General features: G+C 43.1%; 1 protein-coding gene across 1 annotated transcript in view; it reads right to left on the bottom strand.

Annotated features, from left to right (window-relative positions):
- Positions 1-4,608: 4,608 nt before the first annotated feature.
- The window catches only part of CCBE1 (collagen and calcium binding EGF domains 1), a 296,195-nt gene continuing 279,078 nt past the window's right edge, over positions 4,609-21,725 (bottom strand). The window contains exons 7-11 of the mRNA XM_075184779.1: positions 17,811-17,931; positions 14,399-14,538; positions 13,986-14,021; positions 13,272-13,307; positions 4,609-8,156 (exon numbers count right to left, since the gene is read on the bottom strand). Coding sequence (XP_075040880.1) covers positions 7,923-8,156; positions 13,272-13,307; positions 13,986-14,021; positions 14,399-14,538; positions 17,811-17,931 — 567 coding nt within the window. The 3' untranslated portion in view covers positions 4,609-7,922. The remainder of the gene's footprint in view (positions 8,157-13,271; positions 13,308-13,985; positions 14,022-14,398; positions 14,539-17,810; positions 17,932-21,725) is intronic.

Raw genomic sequence — 21,725 nt, 5'->3', positions numbered from 1 at the left:
ACATAGTCTAATAAAGAATTGATAATTTTAAATAGTTTGTGGATTAGGAGTGCTTCTGTTTCAAGCATTTCAATCTTTCAGTAGTAAATTAGCCAAGGGGTGGCAGGATGAGACCCAGCGCTATTCAGCACAGTTCAGTCTGACTTGCACTGATTTTGACTTGGTCGTATCTTTGTGTGTATTATGTGCAAGTTTTCGAGTCCAGACGCATTTTTACGCCAGATGTACCGATGCGCCAGATTTAATGTTGGACGTGACTTAAGATACGTACCACTCCCAATGCAGCCTCAGAAACCTAAGTGGAGAGAAAGCAAACTTGCATTAACTATAACCTAATACAGTTCTCTTTTTGGGTTGGATATGAAATGTCGACAATGAACATGTCGACATTCAGAACGTTGACACTATAATGTTGATAGTCAGAATGTCGACATTCAAAATATAAACAAAGGTTGAAAAGTCAATAGTTACAAGTTTGACATAAAGGGTTAGATTTAAACCAGCAATACCACAGGCAAGGCCGGTTTAAATTTGACCCTTTATGTCAGTGGCGGATCCAGGGGAAGCGATCGGGGCATTCGCCCCCCCTAGCAGCAAAAAGCTAGGTCCCAGCCGCCGATTAAAACGGGAGGGGCGGGGCTAAGCGCGACCGGGGGCGGGGCTAAATGTGGGCCAGCCAATCAGAGTGGTCCCAGCCGGCGACCACAACGGGAGGGGGCGGGGCCAATCGCGGGCGGAAGGCGGGGTTAACGCAGGGCAGCCAATCAGAGCAAAGGAGTGGGCGTGATTATGCAAAATCGCCCCCCCTAAACATAAAGTCTAGATCCGCCCCTGCTTTATGTCGACCTTTTAACTATGTTGACATTCTGACCGTCAACATTATGGTGTCAACATTCTGAATGTCAACAGAATTGTGTTGAAATCCAAAGTGTTTCAGGGACTTATGCACTGACTATAGTTTGCCAATGGCGGAAGTGGTATTACCAACAGGAGCGTTCTTATACTATATCAGTGCGTTTTTATAGATATCGGCATATTTTTACATGTTATATTTATTTAGATGTAATAAACTGTTTTTTATTATAAGAACCAATCCTTTAGTTCTATCTGGATTTTGTAGAGTGATTATAACAGTTTATGCACCTATCCCTACTCTCTACAGCGCTGTGCTTCTATGTATTTTTCCTGCTGTTTCGGTGTAGGGTTTGCAATTGGCCCTGAATTAGCTGCAGTGAGAAGTGGATAAAACAACTTTCATGATATGAACATTTTTATTATCCCATGAATGTATGGATTAAATGTGGGTATATTTAGACTATTGTTATAGTATATTTCCTTTATCGTGAGCGCTGGACTGTGCCCTTTGGTGGGTATAAGGATAAATATTACTTGTTGAATATTATGTGGGAAAGATCTGGGATCTTATCAGTGTTTTTGCTTCTCCATTCTAGTGAGGAGGACCCACTCGTCCACCGTGTCGATGAATGTTCCTATGCTGTGAGCAATCAAAATACTACATAATATGATGATGATGATCATAACCACTAATTCCGCAGCGCTGTACAGAGAACTCAGCACGGTGGCTGAAGTGGTCAACACTTCTGCCTCACAGCACTGGGGTCATGAGTTTGATTCCCGACCATGGCCTTATCTGTGTGGAGTTTGTATGTTCTCCCCGTGTTTGCGTGGGTTTCCTCCGGGTGCTCCAGTTTCCTCCCACATTCCAAAAACATACTGGTAGGTTAATTGGCTGCTATCAAATTGCCCCTAGTCTATTTTCCTGACTCTCTGTGTATGTTATGGAATTTAGACTGTAAGCTCCAATGGGGCAGGGACTGATGTGAGTGAGTTCTTCATGAATAAAGTAAATAAATGATTCAGCAGATAGAGGAACTACGGGCTCATATTGTGGCAGCAGTAACCTAACAAATCAACTGTATTGTGTCCAGGAGACTGCTAGCAAGATATGAAGCCCTTCTGTTATGAAACGAGGAGTTAACTTTGCACCACTATGGATGCAACTTATTTCTCACAAAGTGCTGACTGTGATGTTACTTTGATTTTACTTTTTATCCCCTTTGTTCCCACTAGATCCCCAAGTGAGGTAAGAGGTGTTTAAATGAAGGTTATGCCGCCGAGATTCAATCTCCTTCAGATATCCCCACTGATGTTTTAAACCGTTGCATTTATTATGTATATGTTTTAACCACGGTTTGTGTTATGGATGTACACATTGTGTTGTTATATATATAATTCATGTATGTACCAGGTCTGCAAAACAGTGATAGTCTGCTGTCCAGAACTGTAGAGGATAAATCTCTGAGACAATGCCTCTTCTAATTACATCTCCGGTGAATAGGTTCCTTTTTGTTTGAGTTCCAAGAACAATGTCATTGCTAATTACATCAACAGAGATTAGGCTCCATTGTGTGAACCTGATATCTTCACACATCATGGAGCCATTGGGGGTCTGAATCAGAGATAGGCAGCGCCTCATACAATCCAACCATGAGAGGTAAGTACTTACAATTGAAAAGTCAGAAGAAAAGTGCCACCTTGAAGGAGGAGAACCAGAGACTGGCGATGTCAGGATACCAGAGAAAGACTGGAGGGTAAATGCATCAAGCTGAGAGTTTCCGACGGGTTTGAAAATTGGAGATGTTGCCTATAGCAACCAGATTCTAGCTGTCATTTTGTACAATGTACTAAATAAATGACAGCTAGAATCTGATTGGTTGCTATAGGCAACATTTCCAGTTTTCAAACCCGCTGGAAACTCTCAGCTTGATACATTTACCCTGGGGTGTTTGTGAGCAGAATGTCAGGACTGGTGTCATTCCGATGTTACATGAGAGGATCACGAAACCCTGATTCATTCTTGATATAGCACGGACATACACATAATAATATTGATGTGTATGTCCGTGCTAAATGTGTTCCATTTGCTCTAGTATGACCATGTTATCTATTGCATAATGTGCTCTATCGCTGTCGGTTCTTTTTAGTTAATAGACATAAGCAATAAATGTAAGCATTATATGGACATTTGCCTGGGTGTGAGGCTACGTTCCCATGTCCATGGTACTGACTGTGGGTCACAGGCTGAGGGTAGCCCTGTAAGTGCTGATCTGGTGCTGGAGTAACTCCGGGTACAATCTCCAGTTGGCCAGGGTAAATAGCCTGTGGGTGACCCAGCATCCTAACACCGCCAAACTCTGCTGTCTAAAGCTGGCTACACCAGGCCAATCCTGCCTACCAAATCTAAGTGCCAAATGCCAGTATCACAGTCCAACCTGGCCACACACATGGGTCAATGGTAGCCATCGGGCATTACTATCCTCATTTTGGGACCACGCACACTGCAATATCTGACCACTTGCCCAGTATTGTCAATGATATCTGTAGCCAGTTTTAGGCACTTTGACAAAGGTGTAATCAGTTTGACAGATAAAGTGTAGAAGGCAGCAGTCACAATGATGGATGGATGGATGGAAGGATGCACTGACCATAAAATAACAAGAAGATGCACAAAGACACAAACTACAGGTGGGCAGAGGATGTAGCATCAGAGAGCAGGAGCAGACAGTGTGATGGTTTTGCTCTACAGGAGAGCAGATAGTCATAACCATATTTATTTTGCAGGAGGAAGCAGCTGCCCGATCATCATGGGTCCCTTGTGTTTGTCCTAAGACCAAAATCTGAAGAGCCCTTTTCAGTTGTTTTCTATTTTTTGGGGTTCTGATAACAAAAAATACTTCATCCAGTTAGGTGCAGCATTGAGAGCCAAAGACAGGAACAAGAGGGAACTAGGTGATAAGGAGACAACTAAGGACTTCCATCACTTGTTTTTTAATCACACTTTAGTAAAAAATATACAGAATGAAAAATATATATTTATATTGATAGATTGGTCAAGAAAAGATCTTGGAACATTCATGGCACATTAACCTAAAGTGAAAGACTAAAGTCTCCCCGTGCATGAGAAGCAACCCCACTGGTACCAGAGAGCTTTTCGTGCTCATTATCTCTGCACAGTCGTCCATACTTCCACAGAGAATATAGATGGACTTTGCCCATCACTTCCAAGATATGAGGAGAAAAGCGGATCTTTGATTCAAGTTATAGGGAGGGACCTGGGAGATATCAGCCTGTTTGCTATGCAGGAATAGAAAGGGGTTGTCCAAAGCTGATGGGGGTGAGACTTAATTCAATTACCTTACCTCTCATTCTCTCCTTCTCAACTGCTAGAGCAGGGAGAAAGGGATTGATGAATATTATTTGAGCACAACTTTTTTCCAATAGAATTAAGAGGCTCAGACGCCTCTCAGATTCAGACCTTCAAAAAGGTCATTAAATCTTACAAGCCCCCTTATTGATTTGGGTAGGTCTACCACTAAGTACTCCAGCCGAGAAGAGAAAAGTGTAAGGGAAAAATGGGTGAGAAACAGGGTTTAGTATTCAAGAGTCTACCAGTTGTATGTTTTGTTTGTGGGTCTAAGGTGGACATGTCATGCACGTGAAAAAAACAAACTGGCGCCTCAGCATATAAATAAAGATTGTCTAGTTTATCATATAAGTCTTTAATAAAAATAAGACCAAGTCTCCCAGATCTCTCAAAGCTTATGATAGTCCACAGGAGTTGAGGCAGTAAGGCATGTCTATGGCGTAAAACACAAATATACAGTACACTGCATAATTTCTTCCAGGATGAAGAACCACAAAATAAACTATGCCCTTATATGTGATTTTACATGGAATTATCTTCCTGGATATAACCAATTGATCTTTAGTTTAAAGAAACCCATAAAAAAAAGAATACATACAAGACATTTCCATTCCTCGCCACAAATCAATGACCATCTTTATTTGAAAACTTCTAGATCGACTGCTGAATTCCACCCTTATTTTTGCACCAGTGTCAGAGAAGGCAGCAATGGGGAGGAAACAGATAATTAGGCACATTACTAAATACATTTTGGAATATCTGTATAGAATGATATACAGGCGCATTTAATGTATCGTAGATGTCACATTTAGCACTATCAAACAGTACCCGAATAACTAAGTTTTATATGAACTCCTAAAAAGCCGTGAGGCCCTGTAGGAACTTTGCGTGATGTGATTCTTCGCCTGAAACTGGATTTTATTAACAGAAACATCCTGCAGAGACATTGTGTCTGACTCATGTTCGGATGTACGTCTGTATGCATGCCGTATCTTGCGTGAACAAGTTCTGCGCATACTCAGAGACAGACTCTACGTCAATGAACGCAATTGCATGTATATAATGTCTGTACACAAATGACACTTACAACAGTCTATGACTTGAGAGGTGGAACGGGGGAGGGACAGGGTGGACTAACGTAGGCCATGTACAATAAGGGCATGCCGACGGTGTGCCAACGCAAATGCTTTCACTCGTATCACTTGCACCAGTTAGAGAGCAGGTGTAGGTGCTGACTGATAGTGATTACTGGCGCGGCAAAGTCTTTGTTTAAAAATGCACATGTATGTGTGCCACTAGCTAGCACAGAACATGTGTACTGTATGTAAGATAAACTATAAAAGCATTGCATGTACAGTATGTATTAAAACATATTTATTCATGTATTTAATGTTTAAAAAAAATATATTGTTGTTCATTTATTTTAATTTATAAATTTTTTTGGATGCATTCTGATGTGACCTTATATTGTATAGATGCATGTGTGTATACTGCTCTTTGTTGTGCGTATCTACAGAAGACAAGCACAACGTAATTATACCCAGATTCACATGGAAACGTATCTTGAGATCCGCTTGTATTTGAATACGGTTGGACCAACGCACAAGTTATGCGCTCTTTTTCTAACCGCATGTTGCATGCAAATTGCGTCCGAACATGAATTAGGCCAATTGTGTGAGATTCCAACGGAACCTCGCAGTTAATTGAATGGACCCCATAGAGATAGGTCCACAATACGTTTTTGTGTGAAGTACATTTTGTGTTATATAAACAATGGGTTTAGAAGACAGATAATATGTAAGATCTACATACTTAAATTTCACGACTCATGAAATTGCGAATGTCATGTTTGGGCTGCGAGAAAACCGTAGATTGGCATCAAAAGCTTTAACAGATAAAGAGGTTTATTTAATAAAATATTGCAATGTGCAAGGATTTGCTGTAGCCCATAGCAACAAACCATTTTCTAAACAACAGTAGAGCAATCACAGCTGCAACCATATTTTGTTACTATGGGGTTACACAGAGCCGTAACTTAGAGTACTAGTGCCTGGGACGAGAAAGACAAATGCTGCCCCCTAGCACTCAATTTTAACCAAATGAACCTAAAATATTCCTAAATTGCGGCCCCCTTCAGCGTTGCGCCCTGGGCGATCGCCCTGGTCGCACAGCCCTAGTTACGGCCCTGGGGTTACACATTGACGCACACTGCACCATGGTATTAAATAAACCCCTAAAATAACATATTTGTGCTCAGTAATTAACACTCCATATAGGGGCAACATTTGCACAAAACCCCAACAGTTAGAAAGTGAAAGCAGGTATCTGATTGGTTGTTGTTATTAGTGCCCGTTTTGCACATATATACAATGTTTATATAAAAAAAAGCCCTTTTATTTTAAATAAAAGTGTAATAAGCCCTTTCCTGACAGTAGAAAATACGTCACTGTTTATTTACCAATAATCCATTGCACTGTATTTTTTTTTAGCAACTAAATCACATTTTATTGACATATTGGTTGCATTGAGTAGTGTCCTCTTGTATTATTCCAATTTTTGTTATTCCCCATTGCAGACTTTTACTTCAGCAAGTCCACCATTTCTAAAGAGTTCTCTTCTTAAAGGTGGCCGCACCTTCAGATAACTTGAATTTATTGCATTGTACGTGCTCACCTGCAACTTTGACTAAATACATTGTTTTACCATATTTATCATATTTTCCTTTACCAAAGCCTTTATGTAACTTAGGCAGAGTTTTTAACTGAACTTTGACAGGACATAATACTGCTTTGTGGATAAAATTGTATTCAATACACAGATCTATGTTGTAACATGGGGCAACACAAATAACACAACTCTGCCTAGGTCAGTGATGACAACAGGAGGCGCGGGCCCCATTTGGCCCTCCAGGGCTTCACATGTGGCCCATGCTGATCAGTGAAATCCTCTCTTAGGTACCCTCTCTAGTTATTCTGTATGAGATCAGCACAGTCTACGTAGCATGTTAGTCCATAATCGGTGATGTCTTCTTACCGGCTTGACCAGGGTTTCCCATAGGTTACCCTACTGCTTGGGCTGTGTGAGTACTTTTATATGCTGTACTCATAATGTGATATAATCATACTAGCCTAGTCGGGACGTCTGGGAGACTCCTGGATCCCGCCTCCTCCCGCTGTAAAGAGGGTGGGGCAGAACCTTGATGACGCGTTTCGCCAAAAAACGTATGGATATAATGGTTCTCTGCAAAGGAAATGTGCAAAAAGCCATGTGTGGGGCCCTTATGGGTCACATTCAAAGTCTCTGAAAAGTATGATGTTGCCCACCGCCAATGATGTAAAGGCATTGATAGAAAACACAGAAGTAAGCCAATAATATAAAGCTAAATATTTAGTATAAGCTGCAAGAGTGCATGTAAAAAACAGTAGACTAAAGTTGTCTAAAGGTAGAAAATCCCTTTAAATTTGACCAAAATACTATAAACCAGCTGAGAAAATATTCCCTCTGAGAATGTAACAAGGTAGATCTCCAGGTCACCTCCTTTGAAGACCACTTCTCTTAAAGTAAGCTACTGTACAAACAAATAACAATAATATTATTTAACAATAAATTCAAAAGTCAAAAATAGATACTCTTTACATTATCAGTGCATCGTTTTATACAATGGAAAACATATAAAATAATTTTTTGTCCCAGCTGATTAATGGTGGTTTGTTTTATCTGTTCGTAGGTTCTTGGACACAGTTCTTTGTTTGTAGTCCTCTCCAGAACCAAAGTCCATTGTGTCGTGGTGGTTAGAAAATTCCTGAGGTAACGGAAACTCTTCGGCGGAGGAATGTGATCTGCGCCCAAACACTTTGTCCTGTAGTTCCGCAATGTCGTTCCGGATGTCGGCCATCATTAATAACAGGAAGTCGAAGGATCCTGGGGGCCCCTGCAAAGGCACACAGACAGCTTTAAATTAATATTGTTTTACATTGGTTATGTGGAGGTTCCTGTTTTATATCTGATACAATAATATTAATACGCATAAAGCATACTATGACTTGTGGACCAAGACAATAGTGGGACCTAGTGCATAAAACTGCTTAAACAAATACTGTTCCTGCAATGACCTCACCCACCATACAAGCATTGTCCTCCCACATGTTATACCAGCAGTTTCCTCCAACACGTTATACCAGCAGTGTCCTCCCTCACGTTATACCAGCAGTGTCCTCTCCAACATGTTATACCAGCAGTGTCCTCCAACACGTTATACCAGCAGTGTCCTCCCTCACGTTATACCAGCAGTGTCCTCTCCAACATGTTATACCAGCAGTGTCCTCCAACACGTTATACTAGCAGTGCCCTCCAACACGTTATACCAAGAGTGTCCTCCCACACATTATACCAGCAGTGTCCTCCCACGCGTTATACCAGCAGTGTCCTCCCTCACATTATACCAGCAGTGTCCTCCCTCACATTATACCAGCAGTGTCCTCCAACACGTTATACCAGCACTGTCCTCCCACACGTTATACCAGCAGTGTCCTCCAACACGCTATACCAAGAGTGTCCTCCCTCACGTTATACCAGCAGTGTCCTCCAGCACGCTATACCAGCAGTGCCCTCCCTCACGTTATACCAGCAGTGTCCTCCAGCACGTTATACCAGCAGTGTCCTCCCACACGTTACACCAGCAGTGTCCTCCCAAACGTTACAGCAGCAGTGTCCTCCCACACGTTATACCAGCAGTGTCCTCCCACACGTTACAGCAGCAGTGTCCTCCCACACGTTATACCAGCAGTGTCCTCCAACACGTTATACCAGCAGTGTCCCCTCCAACACGTTATACCAGCAGTGTCCTCCAACACGTTATACCAGCAGTGTTCTCCCACACGTTATACCAGCAGTGTCCTCCCTCACGTTATACCAGCAGTGTTCCCCCACACGTTATAGCAGCACTGTCCTCCCGCACGTTATACCAACAGTGTCCCCTCCCATACGTTATACCAGCACTGTCCTCCCGCACGTTATACCAACAGTGTCCCCTCCCATACGTTATACCAGCACTGTCCTCCCGCACGTTATACCAACAGTGTCCCCTCCCATACGTTATACCAGCAGTGTCCTCCCACATGTTATGCCAGCAATGACGTTACACATTATACCAGCAGTTACTTCTAGTACATTATACCAGCAGTGTTCTCCATAAGATTATACCGGCAAGAATATCCCAAACACAGTATCACACCATATGTAGCAAGGATTTCATTATACCAGCTGTGACCCTTAGACATTCCATGCTACCCATAGTTTTACCAAAACTCAGACTTCTTAAATAGATGGTGATGTCTTTACAGCTTTTTATACGACTCCCTCTCTTGGATGTTCTTAAAGACTTTGTATAGGCAGCTGAGAGACCCTTAAACTATGGACCCTTAAACTTGGATGTCCTCACGCTTTCTCAAAATCAACATTGCCAAAACAGAGCTCATTTTCTTCCCTCCTTCCTGATCTTTATCTCATCTTGATCTCTCTATCTCTGGTAACAACACTACATTCTCTTCAGTTTCCCAACTCCGCTGCCTCTTCGTCACCCTTGACTCTACCCTCTTCTTTACCCCCAACATTCAATCTCTTACCCAATCCTGTCGCTTCCAACTCCGCAACATGGCCCACATCTGGCCCTTCCCATCTCAGGATGCTACGAAAACCAACATCCATGCACTCATTATTTCCCGTATTAATTACTGAAACTTGCTCCTCACCAGCCTCCCCCTCTCAGGTCTATACTCAACGCGGCTGCAAGACTCAGCTTCCTCTCCCCCAGTTCCTCTTCTGCCTCCCCTCTCTTCCTTGCCTTACACTGGCTCCCCTTCCCCTACAGAATTCTTTTCAAACTACCCAACCTCACCTACAATGCCCTCTCCCAGTCCACTGACCCATACATCTCTAACCTTCTCTCCATTCACACTCCATCCCGTTCCCTGCAAACGGCCATTGACCATCGCCTCTCCTCCACTCTGATCACCTCACCCCTCTCCAGAAATCAAAATTTTTCCCAGGATGCCCCCCTTCACTTGAACGACCTCCAATGCTCCATATGACTGTCCCCTAATGTGCGCACCTTCAAACGAGCACTTAAAACTCATCTTTTCCTCAAAACCTACCACCCATCCACCTAAACCTTCATTCCTTGCTTGATCTCCCCACCGCTCTGCCCCTGTCCCCCTCTGACTCCCCATTGTGCATCCTGTCTCTTTGCTCTCCCTTTAGGATATAAGCTCTTACCAGCAGGGTCTTCTTCCCTCCTGTCTCTCTACCTATTCTTCTACTCCAACTCCACTGTGCTAGCTATGTTTGGAGCTATTGAAGTAATGGTATTTTTGTTCACTTTTCTGTACTGATTTACCCTGTATGGTCCACTGTCTGTTTTCTGTACAGAACTGCGGAAATCTTTTGGCACCTTATAAATAAAGATTAATAATAATAATAATAATAACTAGGGGGAGGGTTAGCTTTTCAGCCAAGTGAGTCGTATGACTGTACGTGAGCTGGAGAAGGCATGTATATGATTGGTTGCATGTGTCCAATCATATTGTGCCCTTTTGCCCCAGAACTATCCCCCTCTTTCAAATGTCTCCTATGCTGATTGTTGTCAGATATGGCGAGATTCCGTCCTTACATTCTATGAACATCGAAGGAGCCTAAACAGTTTTTTTTAAATTAATACAGGAAGATTTTTTATTATTATTATATTACTTCTGGAACGTGGACAAGGATTGAAACAGTTCGTAAATTCTACCTTACCATTATCCTTTGAATTGTACCATTATTCAGCTTCTCCTTATAATTGTATTTTTTTTATTCATTGGGCTGTAATTTGTTAATAAAAAACATATTGTACGCGAACATTTGTGCTTTATGGGGTGTTTCAAAACAGCATGATAAACCCGAGAGATAAACGTGAGCAACAATCCGGGAGAAATCTGCGGAGTGGTAGTAATAAAACCACAATGTAGATTTAATAGGAAACTCAAAGTTCCATCATAAAAATTATATCTCATAAATAATAAGCTGAATTGTCTTTTCTTTCAGAAAAAAAAATATATGTTAGGTAAAATATAGTTTCACCTTATTCTATAATGTTCCTAATTTCCTCCTCCATATTTCTTTTCAGCCCATGTGTTAAATCTGTATTTTGCCTTATATCTGCGTTGTGTTTATGGTTTAGGTGAACAAAAAAAAATTAGCCAAATCTTTTTTAACATCATGGGGTGGTTGGAAAATTAACAGTTGTATATGGTTGTCTCTGCAGGTCTTGTGTGGACACATCCTACGTGTGCGCATGCGCAGTGATGAATATGAACATTTACAACGCGCAAACAAATGTCCTCGAAGTAAAGGATTAAAAACAAATCCACTTTCGTGGGTCTAATCCTCGTCCGTAAAGAGAAAACACAATAGGTGTTCTGACCCTAGTAAAACGCACATAAAATAATAAAAATGCACAAAAAAAACAGTTCTCTGTGGTTCCTGTGACTTCCTGACCTATACTTCAGTTATACATGATGATTGTTTTGCTTACCCATATTCAACGCTAAGCTGAAATCATAACTATCTGATCACAGGAATATATTCAGCCAATGCTCACCTTTTATGTCCTGAATTAATGGACCAGCTCTTTAAAACAATGCACGTAAAGCCATCTTTTTTATCTGTATATCTCCCATTTCCTAATTAGACTGCAACGTCTTTGTTGTCAAGATTGATTTAGGCTGGGTACACACTACAGTGCTTTCAGCCGACTATCGGGCCAATCACACGATAAACGCCCGTTTGCCCCGATATCGAATTAGTGTGTGCGACAATGAACGATTATCATTCCAAAGCTCATCGTATCATTTCATTTGATTTTTAAACCGGACTAAATATCTTGTTCAACGACGGAACGATGTTGTTCCAATCCTGAAATGTGTATGCACTCCGGACCGGCAGTGTCCAAAGATCTCTATGTAGTGTGCAGAGTCTCGATCTTTTCAGGCGATGGTTATGACAGATGAAGAGCACAGATCTGAATGTAAATCTTGTAAAACATGTATAGTGTGTACACATGAATCGGCATGTTGATCAGGACTTTTTTTTTTTCAATCATTAGTAAAATCGTTAAAGATATTGCATCAGGAAAAATTTTGTATAGTGTGTACCCAGTCTTACCTTCTGTGCCACCCTATGCATCTCCCAAAATTCCATAAGTCTACATGATAGCAAGCCCTACTGCATCCCATCTGTTAATATAAATACACTTAAATGATCCATGCATAAAAATAATGAAATAAATAAAAAAAATTATATTGATGTGAGCAGAGTTCTGCCCCTGAACCTCTTCCGCCCTAAGCTAGGGTCTACGCAGTCTTACCACAAATTCAGGCTTATTCATTGTACCCTATATCTTCATGACACATTCATAGCTACTTAACTAATGGCACTTATGGTAGAATTTACAGTATTTTAGTTGCGCATAACTATTACAATGACATTTTAAAAAAGAGAAATAACTGCAAGAAGATATCTATGTCCCTGAATTTCCCACGAAACATGACCATGGACAAAACCAATGCTGTGATATGTGGACAGGGCCGGATTAAGGGAATGGAGGCCCCTGGGCTAAGGGCGCCTCCATTCCCCCGTGAGGCCCCCAATGTGAGCCACCCGCCGCCCCCCCCCGTACCCCTTGAGGCCCCCCCTCAAGCGCTTACCTGTCACTGTAGTCCTCCGTCCCCGGCGCGCTGTAAGCTCCTTACTGAGGAGATCTCGCGAGAGTTCACTCGCAAGATCTCCTCAGTAAGCAGATTACTGAGCGCCGGGGACGGAGGACTGGACTGACAGTGCTCAGCAGCATTGATCGGGCTGGGGGCGCCCCCGCCCCCGGACCGATCAATAATGCTGCTGAGGACTTTGAAGGGCCCCCTGGATGCCCGAGGCCCCTGGGCTATAGCCCAGTTAGACCTCGGGTTAATCCGGCACTGTATGTGGAGGTCAGAAAATAGCACTTAGAACTCACCGGGAGACCCCTGGGTCCTTGAGCTCCTCTGTCACCCTAGAAAAAATAAAATAATGAATTGTTTAGTATACAGTAACGTCTGTGCGTTCTTCTTATCTTCTTAGATGCAATTATCACACTCTAAAAAATAAAAAAATAAATATATGAATTGTGCAATTTGACACTTTTTCAGTGCAAAAATGATCTTAAAAAAAGAAAAAAAAGAAAAGAGAACTTGCTGTTTATAATTCCCATCATTCCGTTAGCTTCTTTCTACTCTCTCATAAACAGTTATAAATGAAGTGTTCAATAACACTCAATGTCATTCAGCAAGATGCAACTGAGAGGACTTAGGTCACTGACATTAGGACACTGGTCTAGATTGGGTCTAGAATTTAGAAATAGACCCAAAGATCAAAAATAGTCAATATAATAAGGTCCACTCATCATATGACAGAAGAATGTCACTGTCAGAAGATGAAGCCTATCAGCCTGTGTGACGCCGGGGGTGAGCTCCGAACAATCACGATTCATGTGGCCACATCGGACATAGAGCTAGCCGTTCTGGACAGGAAGTAGGACTGCAGTGTTGTGTGGCCGACCTAATTAAGCATTTTTCTGTTGATCTGCTGCCGTTAGAAATGTTCTAACCCAGGTCATAGACCTTTGATGGCCTTTCCTTAAATCTGGCACAGGAGGCAGAATAAAACTAAAATAGTAATTTGGCACACGTACCTTTAATCCATCCTTCCCTGGTGCTCCTGATGGGCCCTACATGACAAACCAGATTATTTTAGGACAAAGCATTCTCAAAACTGCAAAGACTACAACATAATTAAAGGACCACTGAGCTCCAAAATTGACATTTTCAGATATGAACCATGAAGCTCTGTTAAATAAGTAAAGTATAACCCCCAATCGGAGACAGCTGAAGCTCCTCCCACATCTCTGGGACATCACTGGCTCTCCCCCCGTGTGTGAATCTACCAATCCACACAGTGCATTTCTGCAAAGCAAGTCTGCCCAGCTGTCAGTCAAACCCTGTCTGCAAAGTTACAGAAGCCCCTTCCTCCTAACACAGTTATATTCTTCATGTATATTTCAAGCTTTAGCTTTACTTGCAGTTTAAATCCCAGCACAATACTAACCACAGGTCCTCTCCGTCCTTGTTTGATATAAGATATCTCAGGAGATGGTCCCATTGGTCCCATGAATCCTCGGGGCCCTGGTGGTCCAGGGGGCCCAGGCAGACCAGGATGTCCGGCACTTCCTTTGGGTCCAGGTAATCCTTTAAGTAAAGAAAATCAAGATATGATCGGGTTAAAAAAACAATAACAATTAGACTACTAATATAATGCTAGACTATGTAGAGTTAGTGCTTTTACTTCTTCAGAAGTAATTATAAGTTTGTTAAAGATGATAATGTTTTACGCATGGAAAGATGGGTTGGAGTAGGCATTTTTTAAAGAACTGCATTATTGCCTTTGGTGAGGAACTAGCACTGTACCTGCAATTACCAAGCACCAGGAACTGGCTCTTTGCCTGAGGATAGCACAGTAGATGTATCCTACAACTGCCAGAGCCTAGGAACTAGCACTGTACCTGCAATTACCAACCACCAGGAACTGTCACTCTGCCTGAGGTTAGCACAGTAGATGTATCCTACAACTGCCAGAGCCTAGGAACTAGCACTGTACCTGCAACTACCAAGCACCGGGAACTGTCACTCTGCCTGAGGTTAGCACAGTAGATGTATCCACCAACTCCCAGAACCTAGGAACTAGCACTGTACCTGCAATTACCAACCACCAGGAACTGTCACTCTACCTGAGGTTAGCACAGTAGATGTATCCACCAACTCCCAGAACTTGGGACTAGTACTGTACCTGCAATTACCAAGCACCAGGAACTGGCACTCTGCCTGATGTTAGCACAGTACATGTATCCACCAACTCCCAGAACTTGGGACTAGCACTGTACCTGCAATTACCAAGCACCAGGAACTGTCACTCTGCCTGAGGTTACACAGTACATGTATCCACCAACTCCCAGAACCTAGGGACTAGCACTGTACCTGCAACTATCAAGCACCAGAAACTGTCACTCTGCCTGAGGTTAGCACAGTACATGTATCCACCAACTGCCAGAACCTAGGGACTAGCACTGTACCTGCAACTATCAAGCACCAGGAACTGTCACTCTGCCTGAGGTTAGCACAGTACATGTATCCACCAACTCCCAGAACCTAGGAACTAGCACTGTACCTGCAATTACCAACCACCAGGAACTGTCACTCTACCTGAGGTTAGCACAGTAGATGTATCCACCAACTCCCAGAACTTGGGACTAGTACTGTACCTGCAATTACCAAGCACCAGGAACTGGCACTCTGCCTGATGTTAGCACAGTACATGTATCCACCAACTCCCAGAACTTGGGACTAGCACTGTACCTGCAATTACCAAGCACCAGGAACTGTCACTCTGCCTGAGGTTACACAGTACATGTATCCACCAACTCCCAGAACCTAGGAACTAGCACTGTACCTGCAATTACCAAGCACCAGGAACTGTCACTCTACCTGAGGATAGCACAGTAGATGTATCCTACAACTGCCAGAGCCTAGGAACTAGCACTGTACCTGCAACTACCAACCACCAGGAACTGTCACTCTACCTGAGGTTAGCACAGTAGATGTATCCACCAACTCCCAGAACTTGGGACTAGTACTGTACCTGCAATTACCAAGCACCAGGAACTGGCACTCTGCCTGATGTTAGCACAGTACATGTATCCACCAACTCCCAGAACTTGGGACTAGCACTGTACCTGCAATTACCAAGCACCAGGAACTGTCACTCTGCCTGAGGTTACACAGTACATGTATCCACCAACTCCCAGAACTTGGGACTAGCACTGTACCTGCAACTACCAAGCACCAGAAACTGTCACTCTGCCTGAGGTTAGCACAGTACATGTATCCACCAACTGCCAGAACCTAGCAAATAGCACTGTACCTGTATTTACCAACCACCTGGTGCCAAGAATTAGCACAGTGGCTGTATCCCTGATCATGTCTCTCCACCAATAGTAGTAATAATATCGCGTGAATAATGGTTATTCATATGATTATTACAACAGCACCTGCACTGTGTTTACCAGTTTATGTATACCTGACGGAAATGTAATATAGACGTAAGGCTATGTGTTTGTACACAGGGCAGAAGCAGTATTACACTATTTGTACACATTAGTAATTAATAAAAATACATTTTAATATCTTGTTATGTCGTGCACAAATAGGGTAATGCATTGAAAAACACAAGAGAGAATACTGTTTCATTAATGAAGGTGAAAGTCACATTTACCATATCAAAAAAATAAATACTTCTAACTGCTTTACATCTGTTGTTTATCCCTTTAAATGAAATGGGAATGGTCTTTCCTGCAACAGTCAGTATGGAAAAGATAATTAAGTAATACGAGTAGACGGCTACGACTTGATACAAAATAACTGCAACATTAATGTTTCATTGATATCAGCTGGTGAGGTGAACGAGCAGAAGCAGCTACATTGTACTACTGATCATTATTATCGTTACCTATATCTAGGGACCCCTATCCTTTTTACTGGGACCACTGGGTGGCTAATGGTCCCAATCTTGAGGGCAGCACAATGGCTAAGTGGTTAGCACTTCTGCCTTACAGCACTGAGGTCATGAGTTAAATTCTCGACCATGGCCTTATCTTTGTGGAGTTTGTATGTTCTCCCCGTGTTTGCGTGGGTTTCCTCCGGGTGCTCCGGTTTCCTCCCACACTCCAAAAACATACTGATAGGCTAATTGGCTGCTAACAAAATTTACCCTAGTCTGTGTCTGCCTGTGTGTGTGTGTGTGTGTGTGTGTCTGTGTGTGTTAGGGAATTTACACTGTAAGTCACATTGGGGCAGGGACCTATGTGAGTGAGTTTTCTATACAGCGCTGCGGAATTAGTGGCGCTATATAAATAAATGGTGATGATGATAATGATGAACCAAGACCCCAGGGGGATCAGGAAGTGCCCCATCCCTCATTGTAGACAATGAATTGAGAGCACTTTGCCTGGTGTCTTGTTTTCACTACAACAGGGATCTGTAGGTACTTACAAGAGTGTTAGCGCCTAGCAGGACTTGCCTTGTTTGAATGACAAAATAGGTTTGAGAAATGATTGTATGTGGGAATTATGTAGATCCTCGTGAGCAGCAAGAGGTGAATTGGAACAGATCCATTGAGCAATACAATTGGGGATATCTAGGCAACACGGAGGTGCCTGGGAAGGACCTAGAGTCCATCTGAGGAACAAGCAGTGGTTAGAGAGCTGGGAACCTTCATGAGTCCATGCGGGGAACACTGAGGTCCATGGAAAGATTTCTAAATTCCATAGGAGGAAGTATGTAGGGGTTACATGCAAGAAATCCCAAGGCCCACACCAACAATGTGGATCACCATTCCAGCTCTGTTCTGGCAGGAGAGGTTAGCTGAAGGTGTGGAATCTACTGCAGTGATCTCAATGTATTGTTACCTGGGGGTCCTTGTGCACCTGGTAAACCAGCCGGCCCTTGAACATACATGGTAGAAGCTAACACCTTGTCGGCTGTGATCTGTTTGCTGGATTCAGAAACGCTGTTCGGTAACAATGCCAGCTGCAGTAAGAGAAAATATGTTCTTAGTAAAAATGTAACGATAAAACAAACAAAACACATCAATTAATAATAGTAATATATAACAGCAAAATAGGTTACTTGTATCTGACATATTACATGCAGATACCTTCATCAAAGTCACGTCAGGAGCAAACTTGGTTAGTGCATGATTGCTGGCAATGTAACGATGATACTGCGGATGTTTCCTAAGCACTTGTAGCAAGAACATGATCATTGTGAATGTTTTCTAATTGCATATAAGCAGAAATATATAATTGCACCAAAAATATCCACTTTACCTGCAATAACTGTGCTCACTCAATAATCAAGACACCATTACCAGCCTACCTCTGGGTGGCAAGGAATAAATAAGTACTGTGATGGAAGACATCATACTGCGAGGACGAGTGCCAGGCACGAGGAGGAGAAGATGGATTAGTGTGGCAAGCGTTTGATCTCCAGTCGTGTACTACAGTCTGTCTTGTCCTGATTATCGTTCAATAATCGGAACCCTGACAGAGCCGGTTAAATTCGACTTGGTCGTGTGTTTCGTGCCCTATCACCGCCCACCTTGTGGCAGGTAAGTGCTCTCAGGGAGAATTGCCCACTTTCTCTGTAGAATGGGAGGTCTCCCCCTAATTCCGGAGTTTCCTGAACATTCCTGGAGATTAGGCAACAATGATCAGTTGTCAGCATTTTGCTGACAACTGCAATTCCATCAATAAGACTGCATTATGTACAGAGGTTTGTGTGTGTTAGCTGTAGTTGATGTCATTATTTTGTCATATTTATACATAATTATGCTTGTGTATTTCTGATAATTAACATTTTTTACACTGACTAGATGGGACACAGATTGTTTTCATTCATTTTCATTGTATATGTCACAAAGGGAACAATGTATTGTGATATATATACACACATATAGAATGAGAGAGAGAGAGGCATTTTTTATTTATATTTTCAATTATGTTGTTTTTGTTAATAAAATAAATCCATTATATTTATAATTTTAGTGTATATGGTGGATATATTCTTTTTTTGGGTGTATCTTAGAGATTAAAACAGGGAATAATAATATTAAAAGCTACACTGCCCCTGATGATAGGGAAAAAATGCTCCCTTGCTGAATCACTATGATTGTGCTGCTGTTAAAGACAACTGTAGAGTCACTTTCAAAGTAACACTAAAAGTACAGGCAGCGCCGTAAAAATAGTGGTGACAATATATCTAGTATATCACGTGAGAGCCAATTCTCTATACAGTGTGACACTTGTATATAAAGGAATAACAAACACAAAATCAGTTTGATACTTTTTATATACAATTTTAATATTGATATAATAGATATATTTACACTATATTACCGATGCTGTGCATACTTTTTACTGCCTCTGATGACCACCAGGGGGCGATGCAGGACACGTCTGTTCAAACTATATGTAATAATTTCGTAGACTTTACTGAGTCATGAATACCACACTTGTGTGTGTGTCTTACATTTACTGTGCTTATATCACTTGATAAATAGTAAGGGAGGAACGGATTACGATCAGCTCTGAGCTAGTGCAAAACCCAGGCCTGGCGCTTCCATTAGGCAGCATTAGGCAGCTGCCCAGGGCGCCGGGACCTGGAGGGGGCCGCAGACGAGTTTTTTTAAATGAAAGAAGTCTCCAATAGACTTTCTTCATTGTATTGCAGCGGCCAGCGGCAGGTTCAATGTCCCGGCAGTGTCTGTCAGTGATGTCAGTCTGTCAGTGAGAGACACTGCCGGCACATTGAAACAGCCGCTGGCCGCCGCAAAACATTGATCACACTGTCTGTCAGTGACAGTGTGGATAAAGTTATTTGCAGGACCCGCCCCCTCCCAGCATGCTGTGATCCGCTCCACCCCCCCCCCCCGCGCTCTAAGTAGAAGATGAGGAGCGGCCATTGCTGAACTGACAGAGTGAGTCCCCTGCACCTACTGCTGACTGCTGTGCTGACCATCCAGGAGGGAAGAAAAATAGGTAAGTATATGTTGTAGCGGTGGTTCCCCTGTCCCTCTCATCTATCCCCCTGCGCCACCTTCTCCCCTGTCCCTCTCATTTATCCCCCTGCACCACCTTCTCACCTGTTCCTCTCATCTATACCCCAGCGCCAGCTTCTCCCCTGTCCCTCTCATCTATCCCCCTGCGCCACCTTCTCCCCTGTCAATCTCATCTACCCTCCTGCTGCACCTTCTCCCCGTCCCTCTCATCTATCCCCCTGCGCCACCTTCTCCCCTGTCCCTCTCATCTACCCCCCTGCTGCGCCTTCTCCCCTGTCCCTCTCATCTATCCCCCTCTCTACCTTCTCCCCTGTCCCTCTCATCTACCCTCCTGCGCCACCTTCTCCCTTGTCCCTCTCATCTATCCCCCTGCGCCACCTTCTCCCTTGTCCCTCTCATCTACCCCCCTGTGCCACCTTCTCCCCGTCCCTCTCATCTATCCCCCTGGGCCACCTTCTCCCCTGTCCCTCTCATCTACCCCCCCTGTGCCACCTTCTCCCCTGTCCCTCTCATCTACCTCCCTGCACCACCTTCTCACCTGTCCCTCTCATCTACCCACCTGCGTCACCTTCTCCCCTGTCCCTCTCATCTATCCCCCTGCACCACCTTCTACCCTGTCCCTCTCATCTATCCCTCTGCGCCACCTTTTCCCATGACATTCTCATCTACTCCCCTGCGCCACCTTCTCCCCTGTCCTTCTCATCTAACCCCCTGCGACACCTTCTCCCCTGTCCCTCTCATCTATCCCTCTGCGCCACCTTCTACCCTGTCCCTCTCATCTATCCCTCTGCGCCACCTTTTCCCCTGTCCCTCTCATCTACCCCCCTGCGCCACCTTCTCCCCTGCCCCTCTCATCTACCCCCCTGCGACACCTTCTCCCCTGTCCCTCTCATCTGTCCCTCTGCGACACCTTTTCCCCTGTCCCTCTCATCTATCCCTCTGCGCCACCTTCTCCCCTGTCCCTCTCATCTACCCCCCTGCGCCACCTTCTCCCCTATTCCTCTTACTTGTCATCCTGCAGCCCACTTGCAGCGCTGGGTTTATATGTGTTTAAAAATCCAAATTTATATAGTATATGTTGTGTAATGTACATTAAATAGAAAATTTGTCCTTTTCATATTCATAAGCTATGATTCCATTTTTCTCCACATAGTTATCTTCTATTGCTGTGCAAAAAATACAGGTGTAGCCGAGGGCTCTTATATTTTTTCCCTACAGTGAGAGATATGTGTATAGGTCACACCTGAATTTTTAAGGCTATCAGCTATACAGCAATACATAAGAATGATTTGGCTAAACATAGAATTCATATCTTAAAATTCTAATATATATTATTATATCAGTAAGTAATTTTAAATAAATTACAGCTGTTACTGCAGTAACTTGCCATCGGGCAAAAGTGGAGCTTGGACAGTGTTGAAAACATCAGGCATCAGTGCACCTGGACTGCAGCCCTGCCAGTCAGGAGAAGGTAAGAGGTGTTATTTTTATTTTACACTGCACCTTGAACCAAATGCTGACATATTTATTTATATATTGTTTGTTTTAGACCGCCAAAGTATTTGGGGGGAGGGAGGGGTTGGCTGAAACTTTGCCTAGGGCACCTAGAGACCTTGCACCGGCCCTGGCAAAATCCAAGAGTTAAATGGTGTAAAAATATCTGTACACCTTTAGCAAAGCAAGGAATGTCCTTAAAAGGTGTCCTCTCCACACTTTTTTTCCTCCTAATCCTGTGCAATAAAATTAAACCTCATTTCTGGACATG

The sequence above is a fragment of the Mixophyes fleayi genome, chromosome 1 (genome assembly GCF_038048845.1).
Source record: "Mixophyes fleayi isolate aMixFle1 chromosome 1, aMixFle1.hap1, whole genome shotgun sequence".
Classification (NCBI taxonomy): Eukaryota; Metazoa; Chordata; class Amphibia; order Anura; family Limnodynastidae; genus Mixophyes; species Mixophyes fleayi.
Note: the sequence above shows the minus strand (reverse complement) of the source record. Positions and strands in the feature narration are given on the sequence as shown.